We start from the raw sequence: 21756 nt of genomic DNA on the forward strand, positions 1-21756 counted from the left end.
CCCTGGAACCCTCAGACCAGATGCATGATATTTCTGATTGATCCCCACATGTGCTGTATTCGCAAATTATCAAATTGGTCCCTTGTCCTGCAGATGCATTGGATGTGGCCATAGGACATATCGATAAACTCAACCTCACGCTCCAGTGCGGTTGCTGTCTCACTGAGGTCACAGTTCTCTTTGCTCTCTTGAAAGTACCCACCAATACCCACAACGCACTCTAGATCCCTGAGTTCTGCGTGAGCCATCATCCGCAGCCCTATCCCTCTTTTTCCGCTGCCTCTGCTAGCTCAGATTTGGCAGCTCGTATCTTGGTCTCAGATTCAATTGTGGGGATATTTTGTGCTAATTTTTTGAGTTCTGTCAGCGAAGCATCTGCGGTGCACTCTTCTAACTCTCAGCGCATCACCTTCAATCCCATGCTTGCTGCCTTCTTGAAAGTGTGCTTCCAAGGTAAACAGTGTTTCATCTTTGATGCTCCATTACCAGAGGTCAGATCCTGCACTGGTTTCCATTCTCTACTTTGCCTTCTCCTTCTCCCAGGTTTTCTGAGGCCTCATCCTGTCTTTGGAATAACAGACCACTCTTCGGCAAGTGTCCTGTGCCAAGGCCTGGGTGAGTGGATGTTTACAATGCTGTGTGTATGGGAGCGAGTGAGAGCAGTTTGCACTGGTTCTCTGCCTACTGGGCATCAATAAATCAACACTTTCCACGTATAATTCACAGAAATTGGATGTTTGTTTAGCTCCATTTTCTATACAGCCATTGTCCGAGCTTTTGTCTGAAGACTCCTGCTCTGAGGCTAGGGGAGGCTGGGTCACACTTTTCCCTCCATCCCCAGCCCAGCTGGAAGCCTGAAAGATGCCCAGGTCAGCCCTTGGCCCATTTTCAGCCCTGCTCCACCCTGGCCTGTCCAAATGCCACATGGCCCTGTCACACATCTTGCTGGCAAGCGTTCCTTGTGGTAGAGCATCTATCCCCTCTTCTCCGCATTTGCCCCCTGCCTGGTGCCCCTCTTTATCTGCCCTCCTGCTCTCCCGGCCTTTCAGCGCCATCTCCCCTCCTCCTCCCCATAGTGTCTCAGCGTTTTCCTGCCTTTGGTGAGATGGGGCCATTTCTCTAAAGGGTCGTTTTAAATATTCAGATTTTTAAATTTTTATTTTATTGAATTATAGTCAGTTTACAATTTTGTGTCAATTTCTGGTGTACAGCTCAATGCTTCAGTCGTACAATAACATTCGTATATTCATTTTCATGTCCTTTCTCAACATGAGCTACTACAAGATTTTGACTATGGTTCCCTGTGCTGTGTGGTATAAACTTGTTGCTTTATTTTATATTTACCACTCACTGTCTGCAAATCTCGAACTCCCAGTCTATCCTTTCCCACCCTGTTCCCCTCTGATTACCATGAGTTTGTTTTCTAAGTCTGTTTAATTTTAGATTCCACATGAGTGTTGTCATATGGTGTTTTTCTTTCTTTCTGGCTTACTTCACTTAGAATGATGTTTTCCAGGGCCATCCATGTTGCTCCAAATGGCATGATATTATTTTTTATGGCTGAGTAGTATTCCATTGTATACATGACACGGCTTCTGTATCCAGTCATCTGTTGTTGGACATTTAAGCTGTCTCCATGTCTTGGCTATTGTAAATAGTGCTGTGAACATTGGGGTGCTGGTGTCTTTCTGTATTAATGCTTCCTTTGGATATATGCCCAGGAGTGGGATTATTGTATCATATAGTAAGTGTATTTTTAGTTTTTTGAGGACTCTCCATACCATTTTCCATAACTGCTGTACCAAACTACATTCCCACCGACAGTGTACAAGGGTTCACTGTTTTCCACACCCTCTCTAGCATTTACCATTTGAATATTCATGCTTTAATTATTTTATTGCAGCAGCAACATGTAAGAATGAAAAAGTGGCATCCTGGTGGCTGGGGGATGAGCCTGTGTGTGTGTCCCTGTGCATGTGTGTATGTTCCTGTATGTGTGTACATGTCCCTGTGTGTACATGTGTGCCCTCCATGTGCCTGCATGGGGGTGGGGAGTGGGGCTGGAGCCTGTGTGTGTGACTGACATCTCAGGCACGTGGGCCTGGAGGGGTGTGCGAGGCTGTGATGCTGGGCTGAGAGGCTGTGACCTGACCAAGGCCTCACAAACCATCTTGGGGCCCAGGGCCCCACCCTTGCTTCCAGGCCTGTCACCAATCAGCTGGGGTGTCCCCTGTTGTGACACAGGGCTTGGAGTCCTGACCCTAAGGGCCCCACAACTTCCCTCAGGAGGAGGGGTCTCTGGGGCAGGAGGAGGTGGCTGGGCTTGGCATGAGGAGGGGGGAGCAGGGAATCCAATGGGGTGAGCATGGCTCTGGAGTTTGGGGGTGACCATCAGCAGTGAGGTGAGGGGAGTAAGAAGGGCCTCCTCACCAGGACTGAGTTTGTCACCCCGGCCAAGGGAGTCGCTCTTCTGCACAAGGGCCAATTTAGAAAAATGTGGAAAACCAAGTTTCAGGCTCCATGGTAGATAAGTCCCATTCCAGACGGAAATAGCAGGATGTGACCCCATAAAAAGTGGTGAGCGCACGTGAGCCATCGCCTCGCCCAGAAAGGAATTCCCCCGAGAGCCAGAGCTCACCCCACACCCACCCAGGTGCCTGGGAGGCCTGGAGTGATGGCCCTGCTGGGGTCCCACTACTCAGGAAGATAGGGAGAAGAGCCTCTGGTCATACAGTCGAGGCCCAAGGAGGGGAAGAGACCTGCCCAGGTCACCCAGCACAGGAGGGCAGTCGGGTGGGACCCAGGACTTCGGGCTTGTCACAGGCCCCCTTCTTAGGAAAGGGGCACAGGCCTGCCTGGGAAAGAAGCATCTGGTAAGTGAATAACCCTGCAGACAGGGCCAAGTTGGCTGGCTGGCCGAGCATCAGTTTCCCCTCTGTGGAAAAGGGTACGGGAAGGCGCCTGCTCACAGGGTCTCTGTGAAGCTAGAGATGGTGCTGCTGTGGTGCTGGGAAGATCCCTCCTGGTCCTCCTTACCTTGGAAGTGGCCGGAGGGCCCTTCCTGAGGGCCGATGGTGCCTGTCTAGTTGGGCGGGCTGCTGGTCCCTGTGGCCCTGACAGTGGCAGCTACACGGCTTGGTGAAGGATGGACCAACTCCCCTTCCCAGGCACCCTGGCCCATCGTCCCCCACCACGCACCCTGGGCTGGCTCCCTCTTTCCTTCCTGCCTCCTCTTGTCTCTGCTTCCCCCCACCAGGTGTCCCTCTCTTGTCACCTCCTGTCCCTCTCTAGGACTTGACCCCCACCTTTCTCTCTCTCACTCACACACTGTCTCTCCCTGCGTGTGTCTTTCTCTGACTCTCCCCCAGGCCCTCAGACCCTGAGCTCAGGTCTAGCCCTGTCCAGGGCCACAGAGCCACAGGGCCATATGTATCCCAGCACTCCCACCCTCACAGCGATGTTCCAGCCCCAGCTCTGCTCACAGTGGAGGAGCCCGGTTACAGAGCTGCTCCTGCTGGCATTTGCTGCTGCATCGCTGATCCCCCCCACTTCCTGGGCAGCGCAGCAGTCTCACCTTGACCTGTTTGTGGCCCAGCCTTGACCCCAGAGCTGCTGCAGGGCTGGCTGCCTCCCCCACCTGGAAGGAGGGAGGGCCCCGTGGGCTCCAGGGACAGCTGGTGCAGAGTGGAGTGGACTTTTTTTATGCCCAACACCTTCTCCCTGGCAGTGGTGGCACCCCAACCACTGACCCTGCCCCGCCCACCTCAGAGTCAGGAGGCTGTGGGAGGATGAAGGGCTCTCATGGGGCCCACTGAGAGCACTGCCACCCTCAGCCCCCCTCAGGGTCTGCCTGGAGCCGGGGCTGCCGGGCAGCAGACGCGGGTTGGGGGCACAGGCCTGGTCAGTGAAGGGCCTCTCACTGGACGCCCATGGCCTCCCTGCACCTCATCCGTTCCTCACCATGAGACACAGCCACTTCATTCTGGTCCTCTAGCTCATGACCGGACACCCGTGTGACTGACAGGCCCCATATGCCCAGTGAGTGTTTACTGACTGAGGCAGCACAGCCATCACTAGATCTAGACACAGGCTGTACCCACCACCCAGGAGGAGCCCCGGGGCCCCTGTGGTCACTGCTGCCCTTAAGGGGTAACCTTGCATCTGCCCTGTCATCTTAGTTCCTGCTGGTTTGTGAGTTGTGTGCCCGTGAATCACTGCGTGCCCTCAAGAGGGTGTGACCACTAGTCCTCCAGGAAGCAGACACTGACACAGAGAGAACTGTGACAATTTCATTAGGGGTGACAATAGGAGAGAACAGCAGAGGGGGCAGGTTGGAGCAGGGAAACATTCGGGCCGTAATGCACCTCTGACATCTTCTCTAAACACATCATTGCCACAGCTGAGGGGCCCCTTCAGTTGGCAAATGGACTGTGCTGTAAGGCAAAAAGAGTTATTTATTTTAATAGGATCTTATTTTTTCCTGATTTTGTCTTCTCTAATGTATGTATGGCCTCTGACAGACACTGTAGTCTGTGTGTGCATCTCCGTGTCTATATAGAATGAAAATAATTATTTTCACATCTCAGACACAGATCTCAAAATGTGCACATTCTCATTATTATATTTCCTTCTTTAACTAGTAAGACCTAAGATTTAATAGAAGAAAGGGACCTTTTGCCTTATCTTTAAAGCAGAGAATGGTAAGCTCTGGGCCTGAGCTCTTATAACTTCAGTTTAATTTAATGTACTTCCTAAGGTCTCTTTTGATGATTCTGTGTGCAGACACTTTCTTTTAAACTATGAGAATGCTGAGTGAGAAATATGTCCCAGTCATTTTGCAAAACAATGTGTGTGCTTGACCCAACCCTCCTCACAATGACGTCAGGGACCAGCGTTACCCCTGGCTCACAGAGAACAATGCTGAGACCCTGTGGGGGCCCCACTGAGTCTTGGTGTTAGGGGATGAACTGCAAGAACTCAAAGAATCAGAAATTGGATCTTGTGACATAAATGTGGAGATGCCAAGCTGACAGTGGGCATGGTGACAGGAGGGAGCAGGGGTGTAGGGACAGGGGTCCTACAGGGTGTCTCCTGATCACACCTGACTTCCCCCAAAGAACCTGCCTCATGCTGAAGGGCAAGGCACCTGCTCAGCTGATCTAAATCCTGCCTGCTCTTTTCAAATCACTGGGGCAAAAGAAAACTTCAGCCACACAAATTACCCTGAAAAAAACAAGCTAAATTTCAGTTTCTCTGATATCCAGAGATTTCATCCAGACCCAGAACTTTCAGAAACCCAAGAGAACAATCATCTTTATATGAGGTTGTGAACTGAGGGCTTTCTGGAGGCACTGGGTTCTGAAGGGGATACGTGCATGGCTGCACTGAGTCCCCTGCACACACATGTGGCTCTGAGTGGACCTCACGCTGCATTCACACGGCCCGCCTGAGCTGCCCACCCTGCCAGGAGTGACATTCCAGCTCCATCTGAGTGAACCCAACAAACGCCCACTGGGCAGCCCTTCAATTTTTTTCTTCCCCTCCACACCCTCTTATTCACTCCTGTGTGGCTCACGTGTCCCTCTTCTGCACTCTGAGGCCCTGCACGGGCACATCTGCTATGGTGACAAGCTGTCTGCTGTGAATGTCTCTCTCCCTCACTCGCTCCCTTACCCCTCGAGGCAACCCCATGAGCCCCTGAAGTTAGGGGTGTGCTTCACCCCTCACAGAGCACATCACATGGTCCATGCAAGAGGCACATCTGCCAAACTGGGACTTCAAATTCATTTGATATTCTGTCAAAAGTCTCTTCTGTTCTATACAAGAGACATCTGCTTCCCAGGTCAGGATGGGGAAATGACACAGTCCATCAGATGTGTGTGCTGGGAAGCTAGACAGACGTCACAATGTCCCAAGTCAGATTTCCTCAGGCATCGCAAGGCCCTGGAGTGCCATCTCCCCTTCTGCAAAGACTCGACAAGGGAGCAGAAGCACATGCTCTCATCTTACCGAGTGCTGTAACTGGTGGTGGTGGGGGTGGTGGTGTGTGAGAACACATAGGCCACAACAGAGGTGGGGGTGGCGGTGATGAATAGCCTCTGAGAAGTGACGCTGGGTGTCCCATCGGGTGAGGCACACCAAGTGGTCCTGCACAACTACTGGGACATCGGGAATCCACAGTGACCTGCAGAACAGAAGAGAGAGCTGTGTTGGATGACAGACAAAAGGAACAACACCTACAGAACCTGAAACCCAATGCAGCAGCTGTCAGCACCGGGCACCCTCCCCTCCACCGGGTGCCCAGACAGCAGCACAGTGCCACATACTCAACCTTGGGGATAAAACACAGTTGCCACACGACACCGCCGGTGTCTGTAAGTGGAGAAAGGCGAGAGTCCTGCCTGAGACAATGTACAGAGGTTCCAGCAAATTGATAAATTAGGACCTCCCAAACAGGAAGCCTCTCTGTGCAGGACAACCCACCCTGACACCTTCCCCAGCTCCACAGAAGCATGGTCTGCATGAACCAGAAACACAGAGAAAGAAAGGCAGTGAAGGCCTGGTTTTCCACATAGAATCAGAGCCGCACCTGGGTACTTGCTCTGTCTGCAGGACCCTGCCAGACTCTCTCTACTCCATGATCACAAAGGGCCCTCCTATGCCAGCAGGAGCTTCCCCTGGGTGCAATGAGCTCTGAGGAGCTGGGCATCCCGCAGTCCTGTGGGGGAGCTGGCAAAGTGCTTCTGAGGGGACAAGGCTGTCCTCAGAAGGGAGTCAGTCTCCGCTACAATCATCCTTATTCGCAGTGATGTCTGGATTTTAAGTTCGCTAGGAAAAGCACACTACGTTTGTCATATGGGAAAGGGAAGGGGGAAGTCTCAATCCTGCAAATAACACCAACGGGATTTTAGCTCATGTGGAAAATCCCAAGGTGTGTGATGAGACAGAGAAGAAGCTCTAACAGCTTCCAGGGCAGAACCGACACACCGCGGGATGGAGAACATGATGCCAGGACTTTGGTGCAAATTGGTCCTGCAGGGAAGTAGGCATTTTCATGGCGGGCACTTGCCCTTCTAGCCTAAATTCCCTACTACAAATGCACCATCTCTGAGAGTCAGGCTTTTCTGCCCAAGAGTACAACTGGAGGCAGCGGGGAAGGCACCTTTACCTCCCCAGAAGAGACAGTGATGGTCTGTGATATTTACCATAACCAGGAAGACTCAAAGTTGCACAAACACCACGGTGTAAGGCTGGAGGTGTGGCTTAGCTCAGTTTTCAGTTACAAGGAATTGAATGGGCATTCTACAAAGGAGAAATCCACAGCCTGAGCAAGGAAACCATTCAAAGAATGACAACAGGAACCGGTCTCAGTGAAACAGGAGCAATCCCAAGAGAAGGAGGAAAAAAGGAGTTAGCCGAGCCAGGAGAATTCAGTATGGAGTAAGGGCTCACCATTCTTATGCTATTTTAAGAAAAACAGAGTCAAAACTTGAGGTCTTCAGCCCTCATGCACTCCCTCGCTGATGGCTTCTGCAAGTAACACTCAAGGTGACAGGGGGAGAGGAAAAGCCAATGGAAACTGGGCAAGAGTTTGAATTTGAAAACAAAAAGACATGACAGTCCCATAACAGAACACACAGTCTGCAGACGAGCCACAAGAGGCTGCTGCAAAAACAAAAGGATAAATATCCCAGAAAGACATCAACCGAAAATGACCACCCAATTTATCTAGGCCTATGTGGTCGCCTCAGGACGGTGGGAGCTACCGGGGAACACAGGAGACACACGAGGTTCTGAATCGAAAAAAAAACACAGAAAGGATGGAGGATTAGGCTTATCAGAGCAGAATATACTCAAGGAAAACAAAAATTTGAGACTTCTTTCCCATATGACAATCGCTCTCATATCACACCGAGTGGGAGACAGGTCAAAGGACCCTTGACTGAAGAGACCACAGGCCCCGGGTTCGGGTGTGTCTTCCATAACCGAACATCGGCTATGGAAGGTCAGGGTCCCACTCGCTGCAGACAGTCATAGGGGCGGGCTTGTCCTCCAGGGAGCCAGGAACGAGGTGACTGTTGAATGTCAGTGTGCAGAACCGACACGTCTGCCTCCGTCAGAGGACCATCTTTCCCTCTACAACAGACACATCCCTCTGCAGGGCAGGACGGGGAAGACGCGGTCCATCAAGTGCGTCTGCTAAGGGACCAGAGGGACAAGGCCGTGAGCCCAGTCATGGCCGCCCGTGCACGGGGAAGCCCAAGAGAGCGATCTGCCCTTCTTCTGCAGTGACTCAAGGAAGAAACACAGGACTATGCTTTCCTCTTACCGAGCGGAGCAGCTGGCGGCGGGGTGCGAGGTTGCACAGGGCAGCAAGGGGGACCAGGTGCAGGTGCCCAGCTGGGCGACGACGGGCTGCACCCGGGGCGGGCCACGCAGGCAGGTCCTCGGAAACTTTGGGGCCCTCCGGCCCACGGGGTGACCTGCAGGACAGAAGGGAGGGCTGGGTTGGATGACAGACAAAAGCGCCATCACCGACAAGAGCCGAAACCCAACGCAGCAGCTGTGGGCACAGGGCACCCTCACCTCCACCGGGTTCCCAGAGAGCAGCACGGTGCCACATGCTCCGCCCAGTCCTCTGGGTCCTGCCTGCAACCTGGGCCACACAGGGGGACACGGGGATACAACCCTGACGCCGCTCGTTGCCGCCGCCGCTGTCTCCAAGTGGAGGAAGCCAAGGGTCTTCCTGCCCGAGAAGCTGCACACAGAGATTCCAGCACACAGGTAAACTAGCGCCTTCCCAACAGCCAGCCGCTCTGGGCGGGGCGGCCCTCCCCGCCACGTTCCCCAGCTCCACGAAAGATTGCCCGGCGCGGACCAGGAACACGGAGACGGGAAGCACGTGAAGAGCTCATTCTCCACACGAGCAAGCAGAGCCGCACCAGGGTCACCGCTCTGCCTGCAGGGATTTGCCTGCAGGGCTCTGCCTGCAGGACCTTGCCAGGCCCTCTCTGCCCCTCCTCACAAAGGGCCCTCCTCCACCACGCAGGGGCTGCCCCTGGGCGCAAAGGGCCCTGGGGATCTGGGCATCACGGATTCCTGTGGCGGAGAAGGCCAAGGGCTCCTGAGGGGCAAGGCTGTCCTCAGAAGGGAGTCAGGCTCCGCTACAATCATCCCTATCCTCAGGGACGTCTGGATTTTAGGTTCGCTACGGAACGCACCCTAACTGCGTGCTACGGGAGAGTGACGTGGGGAGTCTCAATCCCACACCTGACACAAAATGGACTGTAAGAGCTCGTGCGCAAAACCCCACGGTGTGCCATGAGACCGATGAGCAGCTCTGACAGCTTCCAGGGCAGGCCCAACCCGGCGCAGGTTGGGGGACAAACAAAACGTACGCACACTGGTGCGCATCGGAATTCCCCACAGGGAAAGAGGCATTTTCACAGCGGGCTGTTTCCCTTCCAGTCTCTATTTCCTACTACAAACGCACAATCTCCGAGAGCCAGGCTTTTCTGCCCAGAATACAACTGGAGGCAGCGGCCAAGACACATTTACCTCCTGAGAAAAGACAGTGACGGGTTGTGAAGTTTACCACACCTAGGAAGACTCAAAGTTGCACAAAGCACACCATACAAAGCTGGAGGGAGGGCTTTGCCCCTTTTCAAGTTACCAGGATCTGAATGGACATTCTAAACAGGAGAATCACCTGGCCTGAGCCGGGAAACCAGTCAAAAGAACGACGATACTGAAATCCGTCTCAGTGACCCAGGAGCAAACCTAGCTGCAGGAGGTCAGGAAGCAGTCAGCCGAGCCAGGAGAATTCAGTGTGGAGAAAAGGCTCACTCTCCTCACGCTGTTTTGAGAAACCCACAGTCAAAGTATGTGGGCCCCGGCTCCTAAGCACTCCCTCAAGGCTCCTGCAGGCACCAGCCAAGGCGACGGGCTCCCGGGAGAAGCAGCCCACTGGCTCCTGGGCAAGAGTTTTGAGTCTGAAAAAGGCAGCGACACACCACGCCAGACCCGTCACAGGACACACAGTCTGCAGACGAGGCCAGGAACGGCTGCCGGGAGAACGTGAAGATCACCATTCCCAGGACGAGGTCAAACAGAGCATGACCACCACACTTACCTGGGCCTCCGGGGACGCCGAAGGTGGGCGGGCGCTGCCGGGCCACACCGGAGCCGCGCCAAGTCCCGTGTCGGCTAAAAACCACAGAAAAGTATGGAGGATTAGGCTTTCGTGCGAAGAAACTGCTGAAGCGAAACAAAACCTTTGCGCCTTCCTTCTTCCTTCCTTCCTTACACGTATCACAGTCGTTTCTTGGAGGAACTGGATACTGACCCCAGGAACTCCTGCATGCTAAGCCCGCATTCTCTCTACTGCTGAGCTATATATACCCTTCTCCCCAGAGCACACTAGTTTCTAGGCAAAGAGGACAAGAAATGCCAGCCACGTTCACTAACTTACCCAGTGTATAATAAGCTCCGTGTGCTCCACCAACAGAGGTCAGTGTTTTATGATCCGTCAGCTCCTGCGGAGCCACTTCTACAGTCCCACTAGCGTATTCCGGTTTTGTATTTTCGGGCTTAGTCGCCCCTTCCTAGGAACACAAAACAAGATAAATCAGGAACCGAACTTCAGATCATGTGCATACGCTTAGTCAGTCAGGTAGGCAACAGTTATTTACCGAAGTTATCAGAACATAAGCCCTATCCTGGGAGAAGCTGGTGGTACAAATAAAAGGCAGATTCTCCTCTCTGTTCTGCCAGAGGCACAGGATCCATGAAATCAAATCAGCACAGAAAATTTTCAACAGCTCTACAACTGAGGTGAACGGGTACAGTAACGCCACAAAGGACAGGAGAGTCTGCTGCACGTGGATAGCTCAGGGAATGCTGGGAAGACCGCACAGTTTCGTAAAAGGGAGATCCAGCGCAGAGGGAGGATGTGAAGGGGCTTTGGGGAAGGGCAGCCTGAGTAAAAGGAGCAGGTGGGAAACAGCGTAAGGCATTAAGGAAACTAGACCAATGTTACTGGCGGTGGAATGGGAAGAAAAACATGCTGACTTGAAAATGAAACATCACTTAATTAATTTCAAGTGAGGACGGCTAAAACAAGAACCAACGCCAAGATACACCTAACTGTCCCAGGGATGAATTTCTTTTCACTATCTTCTAATGAACTGTAAGGGAAAGACCCTGAAAAATAGAATGCCCTTACAGACACTGGCTTCATTAGGTGAGTCTGGAAAATGAACAGCAGTGCATTATACAGTCCTACGGCATTAAGCACAGAATCACATCCTAAATTGTAAGTTAAAAAAGTAAGTCAAAAATTCTCATCAGCAGATGCATCCCTGAAAATGCAAAGTCATACCAACCCCCGGTTTATGTCTCAGAATCCCCTTGTCCTTATATAGTCACACAAGGACATTAACAACAAGAGACTTTACCTCATCCCAGGAAGATTCTCTTCCTCTCCCTTCCGTAAAGTGGCGCAATGACACACCATTTGTAAAATGTAGTTACAGGTACATTAATGAGAATATACACGAATGTATATTTAAACCACCATGTGCGTCTATCTCCGTTCGTGGATGTATCAAAACAAAAGTGGCAGAAAAGACTTTCAAAGAGTTAGAGCATTTTCTGAAAAAAAAGCTTAAGTCACGGTTGGGATATATTTCAAAACAAGTAGTAAAAGTAAAACACGTAATAAGGATGGATATGGAAGTTGGGTTTGCGCACTATGTATTTCTAACATTTGAAGTTTGCTCTTGTTTTAGTTTTTTTTTTCTTCTGTTTTTAATTGGAGGAACCGGGAATGAGCACACGGAATTCGGTATGCTAAGCAAGCATTCTATTTACCACTAACCTATGTCCTTCCCCGAGTCAACTAGCTTTTCGGCATAGATAAAATAAAACACAAAGCACTCTTTCACGGTTCACTGCCTTACAAAACATGTTAGTTTGCTGAAGCGCAAAAGATCTTTGAGGCCTTATTCCCCGTATCACACTAAGTCTCACATCAGACCGAGTGGGAGACAGGTCTCAGGACATTTGACAGAAGAGACCACAGGCCCCGGGTTCTGGTGTTTCTTCCATAATCGATCATCGGCTGTGGAAGTTCAGGGCTCCACTCACTGCAGACAGTGACAGGGGCTGGCTTGTCCTCCAGGGAGCCCGGAACGTGGTGTCTGTTGAAGGCCCGTGTGCAGAACCGACAAGTCTGCCCTCCGTCCGAGGACCCTCTTTCCCTCTACAACAGACTCCTCCCTCCCCAGGGCAGGACGGGGAAGGCGCGGTACATCATGTGTGTCTGCTAAGGGACAAGAGGGACACAGCCGTGAGGCCAGTCACGGCCGCCCGTGCACGGGGAAGCACCGGAGAGTGATCTGCACTTCTTCTGCAGTGACTCAAGGAAGAAACAGAAGATTATGCTTTCCCCTTACCGAGCGGAGTAGCTGGTGTTGGTTTCCGAGTTTGCATAGGGCACAAGTTTGTACCAGGTGCAGGTGCCCAGCAGGGCGACGACGGGCCGCACCCAGTTCAGGCCACGCAGGCTGGTCCTCGGAAAGTTTTGGGCCCTCCGGCCCACGGGGTGACCTGCAGGACAGAAGGGAGGGCTGGGTTGGATGACAGACGAAATCGCCAACACTGAAAAGAGCCGAAACCCAACGCAGCAGCTGTCGGCAACGGGCACCCTCCACTCCACCGGGTGCCCAGAGAACAGCACGGTGCCACACATTTCGCCCAGTCCTCTGGGGCCTTCCTGCAGCGTGGGCTATACAGGGTGACACGGGGATACGACCCTGACACCGCACGTTGCCGCCGCCGCTGTCTCCAAGTGGAGGAAGCCAAGGGTCCTCCTGCCCGAGATGCTGCACGCAGAGATTCCAGCACACGGGCAAACAAGCGCATTCCCAACAGCCAGCCGCTCTGGGCGGGACGGCACTCCCCGTCAACTTCCCCAGCTCCACGCAAGCTTGCCCGGCACGGACCAGGAACACGGAGAATGGACGGAATTGGAAAACTCATTCTACACACGAGCAAGCAGAGCCGCACCAGTCTCACCCCTCTGTCTGAAGGGATTTGCCTACAGGGCTCTGCCTGCAGGACCCTGACAGGCCCTCTCTGCCCCCTCCTCACAAAGGGCCCTCCTCCACCACGCAGGGGCTGCTCCTGGGCGCAAAGGGCCCTGGGGAGCTGGGCATCCCGGAGTCCAGCTGCGGAGCTGGCCAAGGTCTCCTGAGGGGACAAGGCTGTCCTCAGAATGGAGTCAGGCTCCGCTACAATCATCCCTATTCTCAGGGACGTCTGGATTTTACGTTCGATATGGAACGCACCCTACCTGCGTTCTACGGTAGAGTGACGTGGGGAGTCTCAACCACACACCTGACACCAAAGGGACTGTACCAGCTCGTGCGCAAAACCCCACGGTGTGCCATGAGACAGACGAGCATCTCTGACAGCTTCCAGGGCAGTCCCGACCCGGCACAGAGTGGGGGACAAACACAACGTACGCAGTCTGGTGCGCATCGGAATCCCCCCGCAGGAAAAGAGGCATTTTCACGGCGGGCTCTATCAATTTCAGCCTCTATTCCCTACTACAAACGCACCATTTCCGAGAGCCAGGCTTTTCTGCCCAGAGTACAACTGGAGGCAGCGGCCAAGACACAATTACCTCCCGAGAAATGACAGTGAAGGGCTGTGAAGTTTACCACACCCAGGAAGACTCAAAGTTTCAAAAAGCACACTGTAAAAAGCTGGAGGGAGGGCTTTGCCCCTTTTCCAGTTACCAGGAACTGAATGGACATTATAAACAGGAGAAATTCCTGGCCTGACCCTGGAAACCAGTCAAAGGAATGACAACACAGAAATGCATTTCAGTGACCCAGGAGCAACACCAGGTGCAGGAGGTCAGGAAGGATTCAGCCGAGCCAGGAGAAGTCAGTGTGGAGCGAGGGCTCACCCTCCTCACGGTGTTTCGAGAAACCCACAGTCAAAGTCTGCGGGCCCCGGCTCCTAAGCACTCCCTCATGGCTCCTGCAGGCACCAGCCAAGGCATCGGGCTCCCGGGAGAAGCAACCCACTGGCTCCTGGGCAAGAATTTTGAGTCTGAATAAGGCAGCGACACGCCACGCCAGACCCGTCACATGACACACAGTCTGCAGACGAGGCCAGGAATGGCTGCCGGGAGAACTTGAATAACACCTTTCCCAGGACGAGGCCCAACAGAGCATGACCACCCCACTTCCCTGGGCCTCCGGGGACGCCGCAGGTGGGCGGGCGCTGCCGGGCCACACCGGAGCCGCCCCAGGTCCCTCATCGACTAAAAACCACAGAAAAAGATGGAGGATTAGGCTTTCCTGCAAAGAAACTGCTGAATCGAACAAAACCTTTGCGCCTTCCTTCCTTCCTTCCTTCCGGGTTTCACACTCGTTTCTAGGAGGAACTGGATACTGACCCCAGGAACTCCTGCATGCTAAGCCAGCATTCTCTCTACTGCTGAGCTACATATACCCTTCCCCCCAGAGCACACTAGTTTCTAGGCACAGAGAACAAGAAATGCCAGCCACGTTCACTAACTTACCTAGTGTATAATAAGCTCCGTGTGCTCCACCAACAGAGGTCAGTGTTTTATGATCCGTCAGCACCTGCGGAGCCACTTCTACAGTCCCAGTAGCGTACTCCGGTTTTGTAATTTCGGGCTTTGTCGCCCCTTTCTAGGAACACAAAACAAGATAAATCAGGAACCGAAATTCAGACCATGTGCCTACGCTTAGTCAGTCAGGTAGACAACAGTTATTTACCGAAGCTATCAGAACATAAGCCCTATCCTGGGAGAAGCTGGCGGTACAAATAAAAGGCAGATTCTCCTCTCTGTTCTGCCAGAGGCACAGGATCCATGAAAACAAATCAGCACAGAAAAGTTTCAAAAGCTCTACAAATGAGGTGAACGGGTACAGTAACGCCACAAAGCACAGGAGAGTCCGCTGCACGTGGATAGCTCAGGGAATGCTGGGAAGACCGCACTGTTTTGTAAAAGAGAGATCCAGCGCAGAGGGGGGATGTGGAGGGGCTTTGGGGAAGGGCAGCCTGAGTAAAATGAGCAGGTGGGAAACAGCGTAAGGCATTAAGGAAACTAGACCACTGTTACTGGCGGTGGAATGGGAAGACAAAACATGCTGCCTTGAAAATGAAACATCACTTAATTAATTTCAAGTGAGGACGGCTAAAACAAGAACCAACACCAAGATGCACCTAACTTTCCCAGGGATGAATTTCTTTTCAAAATCCTCTAATGAACTCTAAGGGAAGGTCCCTGAAAACAAGAATGCCCATACAGACACTGGCTTCTCTAGGTGAGTCTGGAAACTGAACACAAGTGCATTATCCAGTCCTACGGCATTAAGCACAGAATCACATCCTAAACTGTAAGTTAAAAGCATAAGTCAAAAATTCTCATCAGCAGATGCAAACGTGAAAATGCACTCTCACACCAACCCCAGGTAAATGTCTCAGAATCCCCTGGTACTTATATAGTCACACAAGGACATTAACAACAAGAGACTGTACCTCATCCCAGGAAGATTCTTTTCCTCTCTCTTCTGTAAAGTGGAGCACTGACACACCATCTGTAAAATGTATTTACAGGTACATTAATGAGAATATCCACGAATGTATATTAAAACAACCATGTGCATCTATCTCCATTCGTGGATGTGTCAAAACAAAAGTGGCAGAAAAGACTTTCAAAGAGTTAGAGCATTTTCTGAAAAAAATGCTTAAGTCACGGTTGGGATATATTTCAAACCAAGTAGTAAGAGGAAAACACGTAAAAAGAATGGATATGGAATTTGGGTTTGCGCACTATGTATTTCTAACATTTGAAGTTTGCTCTTGTTTTTGTTTTTTGTTTTATTCTGTATTTAAATGGAGGTACCGGGAATGAGCAAACGGATTTCGGCATGCTAATCAAGCATTCTATTTAAAACTAACCTATGTCCTTCCCCGAGACAACTAGCTTCTCGGCATAGATAAAATAAAGTACAAAACACTCTTTCACGGTTCACTGCATTACAAAACATGTTAGTTTGCTGAAGCACAAAAGAACTTTGAGGCCTTCTTCCCCGTATCACACTAAGTCTCACATCAGACCGAGTGGGAGACAGGTCACAGGACCCTTGACTGAAGAGACCACAGGCCCCGGGTTCGGGTATGTCTCCCATAACCGAAATTCGGCTGTGGAAGTTCAGGGCTCCACTCGCTGCAGACAGTGACAGGGGCGGGATAGTCTTCCAGGGAGCCCAGGACGTGGTGTCTGTTGAAGGCCCGTGTGCAGAACCGACACGTCTGCCCTCAGTCCGAGGACCCTCTTTCCCTCTACAACAGACACCTCCCTACCCAGGGCAGGACGGGGAAGGCGCGGTCCATCAAGTGCGTCTTCTAAGGGAACAGAGGGACACGGCCGTGTGCCCAGTCACAGACGCCCGTGCACGGGGAAGCCCCGGAGAGCGATCTGCCCTTCTTCTGCTGTGACTCAAGGAAGAAACAGAGGACTATGCTTTCCTCTTACCGAGCGGAGCAGGTGGCCGTGGGGGCGATGTTGCACAGGGCTCCAAGAGGGACCAGGTGCACGTGCCCAGCTGGGCGACGACAGGCCGCACCCAGTGCAGGCCACGCAGTCTGGTCCTCGGAAAGCTTGGGGCCCTCCGGCCCACGGGGTGACCTGCAGGACAGAAGGGAGGGCTGGGTTGGATGACAGACAAAAGCGCCAACACCAACATGAGCCGAAACAAAGCACAGCAGCCGTCGGCACCGGGCACCCTCCCCTCCACCGGGTGCCCAGAGAGTAGCACTGTGCCACAGGCTCCGCCCAGCCCTCTGGGGTCTGCCTGCAGCCTGGGCCGCACAGGGGGACACGGGGATACGACCCTGATGCCGCACGTCCCCGCCGCCACTGTCTCCAAGTGGAGGAAGCCAAGGGTCCTCCTGCCTGAGAGGCTGCACAAAGAGCTTACAGCCCACGGGCAATCTAGCGCCTTCCCAATAGCCAGCCGCTCTGGGCGGGACGGCCCTCCGCGCCACCTTCCCCAGCTCCACGCAAGCTTGCCCGGCGCGGACGAGGAACACGGAAACGGGACGGACGTGAAGAGCTCATTCTCCACACGAGCAAGCAGAGCCGCACCAGGGACACCACTCTGCCTGCAGGGCTCTGCCTGCAGGGCTCTGCCTGCAGGACCGTGCCAGGCCCTCACTTCCCCCACCTCAAAAAGGGCCCTCCTCCTCCACGCAGGGGCTGCCCCTGGGCGCAAAGAGCCCTGGGGAGCTGGGCATCCCGGAGTCCTGCGGCGGAGCCTGCCAAGGGCTCCCGAGGGGATAAGGCTGTCCTCAGAAGGGACTCAGGCTCCGCTACAATCATCCCTATCCTCAGGGTCATCTGGATTTTACGTTCGCTATGGAACGCACCCTACATGCGTGCTACGGGATAGTGACGTGGGGAGTGTCAACCCCACAGCTGACACCAAAGGGACTGTACCACCTCGTGCGCAAAACCCCACCGTGTGCCATGAGACCGACGAGCATCTCTGACAGCTTCCAGGGCAGGTCCGACCCGGCGCAGGGTGGGGACAAACACAACGTACGCACTCTGGTGCGCATCGGAATTCCCCCGCAGTGAAGGAGGCATTTTCACGGCGGGCTCTTTCCCTTCCAGCCTCTATTCCCTACTACAAACGCACCATCTCCGAGAGCCAGGCTTTTCTGCCCAGAGTACAGCTGGAGGCAGTGGCCAAGTCACAATTACCTCCCGAGAAAAGACAGTGTCGGGCTGTGACGTTTACCACACCCAGGAAGACTCCAAGTTGCACAAGGCACACTGTACAAAGCTGGAGGGAGGGCTTTGCCCCTTTTCCAGTTACCAGGATCTGAATGGACATTTTAAACAGGAGAATCACCTGGCCTGAGCTGGGAAGCCAGTCAAAAGAACGACGACACAGAAATCCATCTCAGTGACCCAGGAGCAACCCCAGGTTCAGGAGGTCAGGAAGGAGTCAGCCGAGCCAGTAGAAGTCAGTGTGGAGTGAGGGCTCACACTCCTCACGCTGTTTCGAGAATCCCACAGTCAAAGTATGCGGGCCCCGGCTCCTAAGCACTCCCTCATGTCTCCTGCAGGCACCAGCGAAGGCGACGGTCTCCCGGGAGAAGCAGCCCACTGGCTCCTGGGCAAGAGTTTTCAGTATGAAAAAGGCAGCGACACACCACGCCAGACACGTCACAGAAGACACAGTCTGCAGACGAGTCCAGGAACGGCTGCCGGGAGAACGGGAAGATCACCTTTCACAATACGAGGCCCAACAGAGCATGACCACCGCACTTCCCTAGGCCTCCGGGGACGCCGCAGGTGGGCGGGCGCTGCCGGGCCACACCGGAGCCGTGCCAAGTCCCGCGTCGGCTAAAAACCACAGAAAAGGATGGAGGATTAAGATTTCCTGCGAAGACACTGCTGAAGCGAAACAAAAGCTTTGCGCCTTCCTTCCTTCCTTCCTTCCGGGTTTCACACTCGTTTCTAGGAGGAACTGGATACTGACCCCAGGAACTCCTGCATGCTAAGCCAGCATTCTCTCTACTGCTGAGCTACATATACCCTTCCCCCCAGAGCACACTAGTTTCTAGGCACAGAGAACAAGAAATGCCAGCCACGTTCACTAACTTACCTAGTGTATAATAAGCTCCGTGTGCTCCACCAACAGAGGTCAGTGTTTTATGATCCGTCAGCACCTGCGGAGCCACTTCTACAGTCCCAGTAGCGTACTCCGGTTTTGTAATTTCGGGCTTTGTCGCCCCTTTCTAGGAACACAAAACAAGATAAATCAGGAACCGAAATTCAGACCATGTGCCTACGCTTAGTCAGTCAGGTAGACAACAGTTATTTACCGAAGCTATCAGAACATAAGCCCTATCCTGGGAGAAGCTGGCGGTACAAATAAAAGGCAGATTCTCCTCTCTGTTCTGCCAGAGGCACAGGATCCATGAAAACAAATCAGCACAGAAAAGTTTCAAAAGCTCTACAAATGAGGTGAACGGGTACAGTAACGCCACAAAGCACAGGAGAGTCCGCTGCACGTGGATAGCTCAGGGAATGCTGGGAAGACCGCACTGTTTTGTAAAAGAGAGATCCAGCGCAGAGGGGGGATGTGGAGGGGCTTTGGGGAAGGGCAGCCTGAGTAAAATGAGCAGGTGGGAAACAGCGTAAGGCATTAAGGAAACTAGACCACTGTTACTGGCGGTGGAATGGGAAGACAAAACATGCTGCCTTGAAAATGAAACATCACTTAATTAATTTCAAGTGAGGACGGCTAAAACAAGAACCAACACCAAGATGCACCTAACTTTCCCAGGGATGAATTTCTTTTCAAAATCCTCTAATGAACTCTAAGGGAAGGTCCCTGAAAACAAGAATGCCCATACAGACACTGGCTTCTCTAGGTGAGTCTGGAAACTGAACACAAGTGCATTATCCAGTCCTACGGCATTAAGCACAGAATCACATCCTAAACTGTAAGTTAAAAGCATAAGTCAAAAATTCACATCAGCAGATGCAAACGTGAAAATGAACACTCACACCAACCCCAGGTATATGTCTCAGAATCCCCTGGTACTTATATAGTCACACAAGGACATTAACAACAAGAGACTGTACCTCATCCCAGGAAGATTCTTTTCCTCTCTCTTCTGTAAAGTGGCGCACTGACACACCATATGTAAAATGTATTTACAGGTACATTAATGAGAATATCCACGAATGTATATTAAAACAACCATGTGCAACTATCTCCGTTCGTGGATGTGTCAAAACAAAAGTGGCAGAAAAGACTTTCAAAGAGTTAGAGCATTTTCTGAAAAAAATGCTTAAGTCACGGTTGGGATATATTTCAAACCAAGTAGTAAGAGGAAAACACGTAAAAATAATGGATATGGAATTTGGGTTTGCGCACTATGTATTTCTAACATTTGAAGTTTGCTCTTGTTTTTGTTTTTTGTTTTATTCTGTATTTAAATGGAGGTACCGGGAATGAGCAAACGGATTTCGGCATGCTAATCAAGCATTCTATTTAAAACTAACCTATGTCCTTCCCCGAGACAACTAGCTTCTCGGCATAGATAAAATAATGTACAAAACACTCTTTCACGGTTCACTGCCTTACAAAACATGTTAGTTTGCTGAAGCACAAAAGAACTTTGAGGCCTTCTTCCCCGTATCACACTAAGTCTCACATCAGACCAAGTGGGAGACAGGTCACAGGACCCTTGACTGAAGATTCCACAGGCCCCGGGTTCGGGTGTGTATCCCATAACCGAACATCGGCTGTGGAAGTTCAGGGCTCCACTCCCTGCAGACAGTGACAGGGTTGGGCTGTTCTTCCAGGGAGCCCGGAACGTGGTGTCTGTTGAAGTCCCGTGTGCAGAACCGACACATCTGCCCTGCGTCCGAGGACCCACTTTCCCTCTACAACAGACACCTCCCTCCCCAGGGCAGGACGGGGAATACGCGGTCCATCAAGTGCGTCTTCTAAGTGACCAGAGGGACACAGCAGTGAGCCCAGTCACAGCCGCCCGTGCACGGGGAAGCCCCGGAGAGCGATCTGCCCTTCTTCTGCAGTGACTCAAGGAAGAAACAGAGGACTATGCTTTCCACCTACCGAGCGGAGCAGCTGGCCGTGGGGGGCGAGGTTGCACAGGGCACCAAGTGGGACCAGGTGCAGGTGCCCAGCTGGGCGACGACGGGCCGCACACGGGGCAGGCCACGCAGGCTGGTCCTCGGAAAAGTTGGGGCCCTCGGGCCTACGGGGTGACCTGCAGGACAGAAGGGATGGCTGGGTTGGATGACAGACAAAAGCGCCATCACCGACAAGAGACGAAACCCAACGCAGCAGCCATCGGCACCAGGCACCCTCCACTCCACCGGGTGCCCAGAGAGCTGCACGGTGCTACACGCTCTGCCCAGCCCTCTGGGGCCTGCCTGCAGCCTGGGCCGCACAGGGGGACACGGGGATACGACCCTGAAGCCGTAAGTCGCCGACGATGCTCTCTCCATGTGGAGGAAGCCAAGGGGCCTCCTGTCCGAGAGGCTGCACACAGAGCTTAGAGAACACTGGCAAACTTGCGCCATCCCAACAGCCAGCCGCTCTGGGCGGGACGGCACTCCCCGCCACCTTCCCCAGCTCCACGCAAGCTTGCCCGGCGCGGACCAGGAACACGGACATGGGACGGACGTGAAGAGCTCATTCTCCACAAGAGCAAGCAGAGCCTCACCAGGGTCACCGCTCTGCCTGCAGGGCTCAGCCTGCAGGGCTCTGCCTGCAGGACAGTGCCAGGCCCTCACTTCCCCCACCTCAAAAAGGGCCTTCCTCCTCCACGCAGGGGCTGCCCCTGGGCGCAAAGAGCCCTGGGGAGCTGGGCATCCCGGAGTCCTGCGGCGGAGCTTGCCAAGGGCTCCCGAGGGGATAAGGCTGTCCTCAGAAGGGACTCAAGCTCCGCTACAATCATCCCTATCCTCAGGGACGTCTGGATTTTACGTTCGCTACGGAACGCACCCTACTTGCGTGCTACGGGAGAGTGACGTGGGGAGTCTCAACCCCACACCTGACACCAAAGGGACTGTACCACCTCGTGCGCAAAACCCCACGGTGTGCCATGAGACCGACGAGCAGCTCTGACAGCTTCCAGGGCAGGCCAGACCCGGCGCAG

At 53.1% G+C, this 21756-nt stretch overlaps 1 protein-coding gene across 1 annotated transcript; it reads right to left on the reverse strand.

Moving 5' to 3' along the window:
• Positions 1-1788: 1788 nt before the first annotated feature.
• Positions 1789-13217, reverse strand: LOC141576741 (uncharacterized). The gene is made up of 8 exons (XM_074360151.1): positions 13153-13217; positions 12456-12609; positions 10472-10604; positions 10133-10206; positions 8587-8758; positions 8330-8483; positions 6010-6184; positions 1789-4433 (listed from the first exon to the last, which is right to left on the reverse strand). Exons 1-8 carry the CDS (start codon positions 13215-13217, stop codon positions 4413-4415), a joined length of 948 nt encoding a protein of 315 aa, XP_074216252.1. The 3' UTR covers positions 1789-4412.
• Between the last annotated feature and the right edge of the window lie 8539 nt (positions 13218-21756).

Source organism: Camelus bactrianus, unplaced genomic scaffold (genome assembly GCF_048773025.1).
Source record: "Camelus bactrianus isolate YW-2024 breed Bactrian camel unplaced genomic scaffold, ASM4877302v1 HiC_scaffold_28, whole genome shotgun sequence".
Lineage (NCBI taxonomy): Eukaryota > Metazoa > Chordata > Mammalia > Artiodactyla > Camelidae > Camelus > Camelus bactrianus.